General features: G+C 38.9%; 1 protein-coding gene across 9 annotated transcripts in view; it reads right to left on the reverse strand.

Moving 5' to 3' along the window:
• BRIP1 (BRCA1 interacting DNA helicase 1) overlaps positions 1-12,115 on the reverse strand; it is a 93,039-nt gene that overhangs the window by 51,663 nt on the left and 29,261 nt on the right. For all 9 annotated transcript variants that reach the window (XM_085557240.1, XM_085557238.1, XM_085557243.1 and 6 more), the window contains exons 15-17: positions 9,860-10,019; positions 9,415-9,536; positions 742-854 (exon numbers count right to left, since the gene is read on the reverse strand). In XM_085557240.1, the coding sequence (XP_085413366.1) occupies positions 742-854; positions 9,415-9,536; positions 9,860-10,019 (395 nt within the window). The remainder of the gene's footprint in view (positions 1-741; positions 855-9,414; positions 9,537-9,859; positions 10,020-12,115) is intronic.

The raw sequence follows: 12,115 nt of genomic DNA on the forward strand, positions 1-12,115 counted from the left end.
TGCTCTCTAAGCCTTCATTTATGTCATCACATTTGCATTAGGACTAATTCAAATCAGGAGAGTTTTCCAGCTGATGTTTCTGTGGCTCTGTATCCATGACAGATGCACAGCACCTACAATAGATATGGATGACAGCTCTAATCTTTATTTATATGATAAATTTTGCTGAAGGAGGATGAATTAATTCTACCTTTTTAATAACATTTGGGGGAATTTTTCCATCTAGGAAATGGAAGCTATACCACTTCTTCTAAATCTGGGAAGAGATCAGTGAGCACAATAATTGAATTGACCTTTTGCAAAGGTCTGAAAATCCCCACTGCTATTTCTCCCTTTCAAAAATACTTGTAGCCTAAATATCAAACAACTGTTCTGAGCCTACTGAGAGTGTGAACAATTAGTGCAAAAGTCTTAAGGATCTTCATTTGCTTTAAAGCTCCAGAATTATTTGCCTCTGCTTGTACTTTTTTTCCCCCTGTATATCTGGACTATGAGAAATAAAACTTCAACTGAATTGCAGTGAGTTCTGAATGTAAAGCAAAATCTCTGAATTATAACAATGCACAACAGGCTGAAAAGCAGAGAGTTGTCAGCACAGAGCAGCTCAAGAGACAAAATTTGCAATATGAGAGGTTTGGCCTTACTTACCCCTTTGTGCTAAAAGTGGGGAATAAATCTTTAAAGATCTCCCTAAAAAAATAGTTCTACAAATTTATATAGTTTTAGTTATGTTTATCTCACCTTCCCAGGGCTTGGTTGAGAGCTCTGTAAGCTTGAATTTCATACCACTGACTCCCTGATAAAAGGCCTCTTGTACTTTTGTGCTGGTCATTGTACTTCCTCTTTAATTCAACCTAAGAAAGAAACCATAAAATATTTGGTTTATTAATGCTGTTGAAAAGGAGATAGTCTAAAAGGGGAAACAAGCAAACATTGATTAAATAAGAGAATATATAAATTGTGCTTCAGTGTTTCAACTCTGTATTTTGTACACTAACCAATCCTGGCTTCTGAAATTGCCCTTAGCTGTGATCTGTTCCAATAATTTAAATGTATTGACATGAGCACTACACACTCATCCAAATCTCTGTGCCAGTGAGAGAAGGATAAACTGTTCAGACAGGTGAAAAAAACCCCAAACCAGGTACAGGTAGATGGACTCCAAACCCCAGATTTATTGACTCTTCCAAAAGGAAATGCCCCACTGGAGCTCTCTATCCTTTCCTTGATCACAAAAGCCACTCCTCATCCCCAGCTGGAACCAGACCCTGCTTTTCCCCAGTGAGCGTGAAACAAATCCAACTTTTCTTCCTCGACAGAAGCTGCAAAAGAGCTTTGGAGACAGTGGGGCCTCTGCCAAGGAGCAGGAGGCAGAAACACCAAGCAAAATTCCCAGCTTGGCATCACCTCCTGAGGTCTGGAAGTGTTTCACTGCAGAGCATGGGGAGATCAGGCAGGGAAAAACATGTTCCCCTTTTTAAAAACACATCTCTGATGCTTCAGAATATGGAATGAACTGCCTAAGAAATCCCCTTCCCAGTAAGGATAACCACACACAATGCCTAGTCTGAACTGGAACAATTTGCATTAGAACATGATTTATATCAAAAGGCTTTATTATTATTACTATTCAGCCAGGGGAATTGAATTATTTTTTTAAACAAGCATAAAACTACACCAAAAAGGGTCTTTCTGTTGCTCTTTTGCACAGTATTAACCTTTCTAAACTGACAAGTGAAAGGACACGCTTCAGGAGAGAAAACAGCAGACTTCTAACCTCTTCTGACAGGTAACTTTCAAGTTGCATTTGGATAAGAAATTTTATTTTATGTACTTATGCCCTTTAAATTGCCTGTCAAATTTACAAATTCAATCTTTACAGCCAGAAAGTAAATTCAGTTTGATTTCACAGATTTAATATTTGTTCCAGTCACTCAGAATTTACTGACTGGCATGTGAGGTTTCCTTTTTTAATTTTCCAAACAGAAGATGATTTCTTCTGAACGGTCTATGAACATTAAACCATTCCTTAAAAAGGAACTTGGCTTTATCTGTGCATTTCTACAAACTGAAATACTACCTGGAAAAAGAAAAGGGTACTGCTCACCTCTGGAAATGAGGAACAATGATGGAAAAGTTCACTGAAGCCTTTAAAACATAACCATTGACAATACACTCCTGTGCATTTTGCACTTGTCTTCTAGCCCTGGTCAGTTTTATAACTATTTACTTTTTGGAAGAATTGTGTTAGCAGTAAGATTATGGTCATTTGAAACAAATGGAGGTTTATCAGCCCCTTACTTTGCCAGCAGACTGTGCAAACGGTGTTGGAATAACTGCTCCTGTGTCTTATGCTGAAAAATGACATTATTTTTAAATACCTGCATAAACACACTGAAGTATCAATAAAATGCAAATCAGATCATCTAAATAAAATACATTACTTACACATTCTTCTAATACAAGTCAGTGTTATCAAGTTTACTGCTTGTATGCACACCACCAATGATATTTCATTGCTCAAATTATATAAACCCCATTTTTTAATATAAAACCCCATGAGTTTGGGAGGGTTTAAATCCCAAACCCTTGCTCTAATGGTGTAACATATCACTAAAACTTCCTTCTATTAATTTCAAAAGAGTTACCAGAAAATAACCATCCTATTTTCTCCCTGCAGTGCTCCTGCTTCAGCAGGGACGATGCCAACCTGCATTGCTGTGAGTTCAGTTTGCAGGGGGAGGCTCTGCAGGTAAAAGGCCAGGGCCTGTCATTTTAATGCAATCAGAATCTATTTCATTGTGCAACTGCTGCATTCCCCCCCATCAATTCCACGCCAGATTCAAGCTGACATGTTACATATGTGAAAAAGCCAGTGCCTCCTGCTAGCAAATATCCACAATGTGCAGGAAAGCACAGGCTAGAAGGGATTAGTTAAAATGTCAAAAGACAGCCTTTTACTTTTACCTGTTCATCCTTAAAAACATCCTCCCAGCTCTGGGGCAGGATTTGCAGACAAAGAGCTGCACAAGGCCCCTGGCAAGCTCTGCCATCCTGTAGCTGTCACCCAGATTAGGCTTTGATCTGTCTGGGAGGTCACGGGCACAGCCACGCTCACTCCGAGCTCCCCACGTTCCACCTGCAAAGCTCTCCTGCTTTCAGTGCTTAATTACTCTGACATCTTTCACTCTGCAACATTAACTGGGAAACGGCAGCGAAAAAAGATAAATGCCATGAACAATTTTTTTTTTTTTAAAGGATTGGAAAGATATTTGGAGGCAGTTTGTGCTACAACTCAAGTGTATTTTTCAAACAGAATTAGCAATAGAGGTTTTTCTCCAATGACCACAATGTTAAATGACATTTGTTACGTTAGATTTTAAAATAAATCACCTGTGGTGATATTCCTTCACATGAAGAAACTCAGACTTATTCAGGATATAAATTGATTTATATGGTGCTGACCATAGATTATATGAGTTAGTTCATGGTACAAAGCTGAGAAGAGGATCTCAAAACCTACAGCTTGGTTTTGACCCCCAAAATAATCTGCAAATTCACACACAGAACCTGCAGTTGTTTAGCAACACACCGGGCTGAACCAGGTTTATTCAGAATACACAAACAGTATTTAAAGCAAGGCATAGAAATATCAGTCTATTATGGACTAATTATTTCTAAAGAAAAATCAGTCCGGATACTGATAGTAAACTAATTTATCAGTGCCAGTACCACGACATGAAGGCCGAATGGGCTAAGCCCATTTGTTTATTTTGTACAATTTAAATCAGCAAAATGAACCGTGTTTGGTTTTACTTCATCTGGCAAAGTTTTGAGGGGTATTTTTAATGCATTGCTTCACTGAACCAAATGCAAACTTTGCTTTTTAAGAACAAATATAAGTAAGAGTTTACAATTTTTTTGGTTTGACAAGTCAGGTCTGTTCTTTGATAGGACATCACCTCACAAACATCTCCAACTGCCTCCTGTTGGCTCTGGTAGGTTAAAGGAAGAGAAAAGAGCTGGAAAAGGCCAATAAAGCTGGGCCTGTGTCCCTGCATGGACAGGTGGAGGTGGCACAGCCACACCTGGATCAGCTCCTGCCCTTCCCTCCCCAACGCTCTCCTCCATGGAAAGCAAAAGCAGAAAATGGATAGAAACATTTCCTGCCATTCCACTAACTTGTTTCTCTGGTTTTATGAGAGGAAAAATAGTAATGAAAACAAAGACACTGCTCACATCATCCAAAAAAATTTTTTAAGACACGTTCATGTTTAGCATCTACTAATTCCTTACGTCTTAAAAACAAACAAGCAGAGAAAATACCAGGTGGTCAATCCTGCTTCCATCCCAAAAAAAGACATAAAAATGTTTTTTAAGCAAATCTCCCATCCTAAAAATCTCATGTGTCCACTTAAGAGTCTGTGTTCCACCTGAAACAGCAATAATTAGAATTTTTCAGGAACACGCCTGCCATCTACTTTCCTCCTGACGAATGCCAAGGAACCATAAAAGTTTGTGAGTGCAGGAAAGTTAAGACATGAAAACCCATTTCTTTTCTTTTACATCTGAACATTTTTAAATAGAAGCAGCACTGAACAGTGCAGCATTTCACTCACTTCAAAAGAAGGAACAAGGGCTGGGAGGTTTAACAGAAATAATGCAAGTAAAGACCTGGGTGAGTCACAGAACGAGCTTCAAACATCCTCACCCCTCACAGACCCACTCAAAGCCATGTCTAAACACAATATTCCCATTTATTAGCCCACAGGAAAAAGATATTATGGCAGAATTTTATTTTTAAATGTTCCAAGCATTCCAAGTGCAGTGTTAATACATAAATAATATGGAATAAGCAAATTATTATTAGCTGAATTTTACCAAACTAGATTCTGTCAATTAGAATAATTTATTAAGGTCATTCAAATGGAGGTATCTCAGTGCTACCACAGCACCCATGAAAGTTCCAGAAATGGTCTTCTGCTCCCCACTTTGTATTTGGAATTTTTTCTCACAGTACTGAAATAAGAAGAAATTAAAAATCTTCTATCCCTAAAAAATTCTTAACTTCACAGGGAATTTTCTACTAAATATAACCTCTCCATAAAATGTCATCTTCTGTACTGGTTTTGCCCATATTTCCTTATTAATTAATGAAAATATATTTTTAATTGATGCAAAGACAAGATGAAAATAATACAGTGCAAGGGATGTTTCCCAACTCTGGTGAAGCATAATAATTTAAATTAAATGTTAAAATAACAATAATTTTCTTAGGAATCTTGCTTTTCCTAGAATATGGTAAATAAGAAATGAATTTTTCCAGCAATCACTTACGTAGCACAAGATTCTTTCTCCTTTCAAGGGACACAAAACATATAAGCTTAAAAACTGCCACAAGGACTAGAAATTCAATATTGAAACACATCATTATTCTGAAACGATAGAAATACCTCAGTTTGTTGAGATAGGAGAAATGGAAACCTCAGCCAAAAAGCTGCAAAATTTTTGTATCATTAAGTTACATAAAGCTCAGAAAATTGTAATTGAAGTGCTGATTTCCTTGGTGTTACAAGCCATGACAGTGGAAAGAATAAAAGAGATATTCCCCCAATGGCAGCCATGGGAAATAATTCCCATTAAAGGCAAACTGAGCAGGGCCACTGCTCACAACTCCCAGCCTCTGCTGGTGTGAGAGAGTTGGACTTGCTGCATTTTCTGCTGTATTTTGGTCCAGTCCTGCTGGCTGTTCCATGATTCATTCACTCTCCTGTAGCAGGATCAAAAGCATCTGGAGAGGTGGAAGTGCAGAAATGCTCTCTGGGCAGGGGAGCTCAGTGCCTGCCCTTCAGAGCTGCCCATTATCAGAGCTCTTTCTTTTCAGCTCCCCAAGGTAAGAACAGTAAATTATGACTTGAACTAAATAAGTCACACTTGGCTCCAAAATCAGATTTTCCTACCTCTACTTTCAGGTCCCAGAGGTAGGCAGAGGAAATCCTGGTCACAGCCAAAGAAGTCATTTTTGGCTCTGAAATAAATTTTCCTGCTTTACTGGAGCCAAACTCTACCATTGAGAGCACCAGAGCTTTGAGCAATCCTTGAACATTTTCTTTTATATTATTTTCTTTTAGCAACCTGATTCTTCAGCAATATGAAACCCTTTGCAATAACACAGAATTAGGGGGTTGGCCTCTTTCTTCAATCAGTTTTGTTTATAATCAGGTCCTACTTCTGAGCCTGAATCATTTCTTTCTCCCTAACCCTGACAAAGTGTTTTAGACTCTTCTCTTTGTGAAAAGCAGTGAACCTAAGATATAATTTGCCTAAAAATGTTGAAGTGAAAGTAAATTATTATCTTAAAAGCCTCCACAGAAACTACTGTAACTTATGAAAGCACACAGTTACTCAAGGAATTCAAATGTTTGCCATTTAATACCAGGATTTGTGGCATATATTTAGCACAAACATATGGAAAAACTAAAATTGGATATTATTCATCACACTTGACAATGAGCCTCTTGCCCAAGATTGATGTCTGGATTCAAAATGCTACACTTCAAAATATCTAAGAGAAGTTAATTAACAGTATGTTAGCATCAGATAACACCTCTGTGGGATTATCCATCTCTTGCTGTCACATTATTTATGTTCTCGAATATTACAGCTCAATCAAGTTACAAATCATAAAACATATTTAGAAAGCAGGTTGATCACAGACAAGTCATATTAGTGGAGATGAGCCAACATCAAACTGCCAACATAAAATATTGTTCTCCAAAGGTCCAATCCCACAAACCCTGTTGGTTGTGCTCAGTCCTGGCAGTATTAAAGGGATTACTCACACAAGTAAAAGCTCTGTGCAGGAGTAAGGGGTTATGGAATTGAGGCTTAAGAGGACTTTTATTAACCCAAAAAGCAGACATTCAAGTGTTTTTTCATGTAGAAGCCCAGCACTTTTTAGTGATTTAAACCAATCCCAGAAGCATATAATTCATGGCTATTCCAAGGGAGTTGTTAATCAATTGCATTTCCTATTTTTAAAGGAATGTCATTATTCATCATCTTATCAGTTTCCTACTCTGGTACCTCTGCTGAGCACCCATTGCTGTGTGAGAGCCACAGATGCATAATTTTTTGTCCAAGTCCAACCTGGCCTGTGCCACTGTGGTTTGAATTTTATGTCTGCTGAAAACTCAAGGTTCTCCCCAGAAGTTCCAAGCTTTACCCAGTTTTCTGCTTGACCTACAAAGTTCAAAGAAACACCAACCAAATAGTGTGCAGCTATTCTCTAAACTTAAACCGTTTCGTAGGGAATTCCAACTCCTTTCCTGAGCTGAAAAAGATGCTTAATCTTCCAAATTTCTTTTATATTTCTACAAAGATACTAATAACTTTCTTCAGAGTGACCCTTCTTCACTTTACCCTTCTTGCAACTCACCTGGTAAAAAAAATGAGCATGAATCCAGAATTTCTGGGGATTTGACAACCCAAAAGGCTTGACCAAAACAAAACCCTATTCAATATAAAGACATTTAAAATAAAACAAATTTCCTCCAGCATCCTGCAAGGAGCTTTGCCATACAGCAGCTCTGCAAATCTCATGCTGAGACTGGTGCCTGCACTTCTCTCATCCAGAATTGATCACTGCAGAGCTTTGGGCATTCCCATCTCTAAACACTCAGACCTTGAGCTGCTTGCAATTTGGCTGCTACTGTTTCTAGCCCTACTGAAAAATTTAGAGGTTTTCTTCTGTCTAATCTGAAAAAATAGTTCAACAGAACACTGATTTTTAAAATATACTTATCAGAAATAGGTTGTAGTGCCTCTGATCCTGTTATTTGAAATATTTGGATCACCTCAAGGTAAAATCAAATCATAATCCACTGTGAAGATAATTCACTCATAATACATTTTTTTTCAACCTAATTTTGTATCATTTAGAACTCAAATCCATTGATTTTCAGGAAATCCTTTGGCATTAATTGTAGAGTTCCAGCCATACAACAAAGGATTTCCAAAATTCCTTGTCAGCACATGCCCCTACAAACCAACATTTCTAACCCCAGAAAGGAGGCTGAGTACTCTTTAAATGTGAATTTTTACACTACAGTGGAGTGCATTATATTTCAGAAGGACAAAGAATGTTGTGGCTGAGTAAGTGCTCCAAGGAATTCTGCAAACATTGGAAGAACTGCACTAACACAGCCTCGCTGGCCCTTGTAGGATGTGGTTTTTCCCAGCAAGGCTGGAATTAGGCACATGCTGCAGACAACAAAGAAGCCTTTGCTTGTTCACTTAAGCTCAGAACACATCTCTCAAACCAAAGCTGTTTGGCCTTTCAAGTGCAAACCTATGATTTTCTTGTTTGATTTGGCATTAGTGAGGACCAGAATCCAGCTGCCCCTGGTATTTATTTATTCTGTGATCCTTCACTTTGTTTCTTGGCTTCACAGAGCAGTCCCAAAAGCTCTCAAAGGAACACAGGACAGGGCAGTGACAGTGCCTGGGAGCAGTGGCAGCACCTCAGTGGCACAGACCCCTAGAAAGAAGTGATATTACAAGCTACCCATTAATAAACCTTTTTTTCATAAGCAGAAAGCCTAGAAAAATACTTTTCTATATTTATTGGCTTTCTTTTCCTTCCAGCCTGCTCGAATGGAACATCATCTCTGTCAGACAAGCCCTGCTCAAGTCAAAAGGAAGGAAGTGTTGAGGTGGGCAATTACACAGCAGTGCAACAGGATGCTGCTTTCACCACCTCCTGAAAAACACAAATAGTTTCAGATTTATTTAACTGCAGCCATTTCCAAATGTTATTCTTATAAGGTGCTTACAAGGTTTTGCCTAAAGTTACACGAAGCTTGAATATTCCAAATAGTGCTGTCCTCAGTATCCAGGAAGAGTTTATGTTGTGTCATAAATTCATGCTTCAAAACTGCAAGCTAATAAAGCAGCACAAGTTTGGAAAAAGTTTCCATGTGCACTCTGTGCTGAAGTGGGACAAATAATTACACTAAAGAAGGCAATGGGATTAGAAAGGTGAGACAATGAAAGCAGTGAGACATACACAGTTATATTGTAAAATAATAACATAATTAAACAGTCCTTATCTTTCCACCTGATTTCTGCAAAACCTGCCTAATTTAAAGCAGTATTAAAAAGTTTGTATGAAAAAAACAGTATTAAAAGTTTCTATTTTCTGCAATACCTGCATTATTTAAAGCCGTGCTCTACCTCTTACCTGTGCAAGGTCACTCAATTCAAATGGGATGGAGAGAAGTTCAAAGGTAAACAAAAAAAAAGGCATTTTGTGCATATTTCATTTTGAAGATGACATAAAACTCTATTTTGTGCTTATTTAGTTTTTTTGAAGATGACATAAAAATCAAGTTCAGCCCTGGAGTGATGTCCTACCTGAAGGTCCTTCACGTTTGGGAAGGGGATCCCGATGGTCACAACTGCCCTGGCGTTCTCATCACAGAAATCCAGCCCCTCACTGACCTTCCCTCTGCACACAGCTATCAGCAGAGCTCCATCTGCAGCAGCACAGAACACTCATCATCCCAGGGACAAGCTGGGCATCAGGAGAAACTTGTACCAACATCTCCTAAAGAACTAAACTTTATATAGTATAATATACTGGCTGGAAAAGGTGATTGGCTTAATGATGAGATTAAATTCACTTTGATCAATAATATTCTGTTTCTGACCATTAAATAGCAAAATAATTTTACATTCTATAATATAGGGGTAATTAATTATGCAAGAACAATGTGTATCTGCAACAAAAAAAAAAGTTAAACCTTTAGTTTTACTTGAAGAGTCTGCATCAACTATTTTGAATGGCTGAAAAATGTACCTTTTTCTCCTTTACATTTGATTGCATCATAGTAGATTTTCAGCAGCTCATCAAAGTCACTCTTGGCCCCTCCCTGGGGCTCTGCAATGACTGTTTTAACATCCTCCAGCTTCCTCCACAAGCCAGTGTGCATCCACCGATCCTTTAACTTGTCCAGCATCTGAGAACCAACAGAAAAATCCATGTCAACCACTGCAACTGCTCAAATAAAGCACACAAAGATACTTCTTTCAATGAAGTTGTATTATTCAGTTTTTGTGTTTGTAAATGCAAGTTTTCCTACCATGCGCAGAACTTCAGCTGTGCAGCATTTGGGAATCAGGGGGAGCACTTATTTTGCTAATTAGAAATAATGCAGATTTTTGAGTTCTCAAAGCAAAACTCTCTAAATCTATGACAGTGGCCATTAAAGAGCATCTTGTGGTATTCCTCCAAATAGAGGAATGTCATCTAAAAAAAAAAAAAGGAAGTGACCTGTTTTATGATTAATAAGTAAGATGAGAAACAAATTCCAAATTAATTTGAAACAAGCCTTTGTATCTTAAATTTCCAGAACTTTTCAATACTTTTAAATTTACAGAGAGAAGTTGGGGGATGAAATATTGATGTAGGATTTTTCAGCCTCCTCTGCTTCTTGAAGAGCCCCTCAGCTTTGTTACACCTCCCAAATTCTGAACTGTGCACATTTCACTCCAAGTCAGAACATGTTCAAATAAACTTGTCCCACTTTTAATGCAAATAGGGAAAATGTTGTATTACAGAAATCAGAGTTTAAAATTAGCACAGAATCTGAAGTCAGCTGGGTGGGGGCTATTTAGCAAATGCATCAACTTCTTCATTGAATTTTATCAAGTCAGGGAGCAAAAAAGTCCCTCCTTGAGCTGCAGAGTGCTGCCCTTGAGAGAAGGGCAAGGCAAGCAACACGTTCCAGGGTGAACCAAGGAGCTCTGGGTCAATGGACAGAATTAAATCCTTTATTTCACCCTTTTGCTGCTCAGTCATCTTTAGTGTGCTACTGACTCTGTGCAGTTCATATATAAGATTTAAACTCACAGGTTCTGCAGGAAGGGCTGTGCTCTTACTGTGTCTGCACTTCCCTCCTGAAGACTTTTCCATACTTTGCTCCAGGCTACACAAACTGCTCCATCTGGAAGCTGCACTTGCCCTGCTTCATTCCTCCAAAAGCCACAGCATCCCTTCACTGCAGCCCACTTGTTTCCAGTGCACTCCAGCCAAGATCCCAGGATCTTGAATGGGTGATTGTTACAAAAATAATCTGTCCCGTGTCCAAATCCACAGTTTAAAGTGCTACAGTGAAGCAGAACTAATGACAACTAATTGTTGTCACATTTGAGAATTTATAGGAAACTGGTTACAAGGCCCTTTGCATTTTTCATGTCCTCAGCACTAGAGATCTGAACTCATTCTCTGACATGAAGAATTTGGATGGGTTCCTCACAAGAGGGGACAAATGCTGTTAGTTCACATTTTCCCTGTTTTGTCCCAGCCTCTGCTCAGGGAATTACTCTTGCTTTACTACTGATGTGACACCATTAGCTAGCAAGCAAGCACAGAGAGAGTAAGTGATGAGCAGTAGGAACAGTTTCCCCCACACAGCTGTAGCTGCAGAATAAATCATTTCTGTTAAATGTGTCTGTCCTCCTGTCTGTCCCTTTCCCTCCCAGTTCTGTCATTTCCTGGCAGCATCCTGTCTGTAATCTCTTTTTCTATAAGGGCTGTAATCCTGTGACTGAGCAATGAGTGTCCATCTTGCCATCCTCAGTTCTTGGATGTGATGTGGAGATAATTCTGGGAAAGCAAAGAATCAAACACATTACAGCTCTAAGTACATCCATTTGGGATCTGCCAGGGACTGTAACATCATTAACTTCCCAGGTTTCAATCCTGCTCCTGTGCACCTGGGGGCTGCCTGGGCCCCACTCAGCAATCCCTGCTGAGCTGGCTCCTGGCACTGCCAGCCATGCCAAGGGAGAGAACACTTGGGTAGAGCTGAATCTCACTTTTATATTCATAAAACCATCCAGCCTTTGACTTCCAAGGGTCACTCACCTCTGATTTTCTCCTTTCCTCTTGTCCCACCCAGTGGTATTTCTTACCAACACACCCCTAGGAAATGCTCTTGCCAGAAGGGCAAGATTCCTCACAAAAATCCCTGAATCCCTCAATTCCACCATATTTCTCTTGTATTTGAAAGTAGTAAAGATGGCAGGAGGAGAAAACCTTTATCCAAATTCT

Source organism: Lonchura striata, chromosome 19 (assembly GCF_050655825.1).
Source record: "Lonchura striata isolate lonStrDom1 chromosome 19, ASM5065582v1, whole genome shotgun sequence".
In the NCBI taxonomy this organism is placed as follows: domain Eukaryota; kingdom Metazoa; phylum Chordata; class Aves; order Passeriformes; family Estrildidae; genus Lonchura; species Lonchura striata.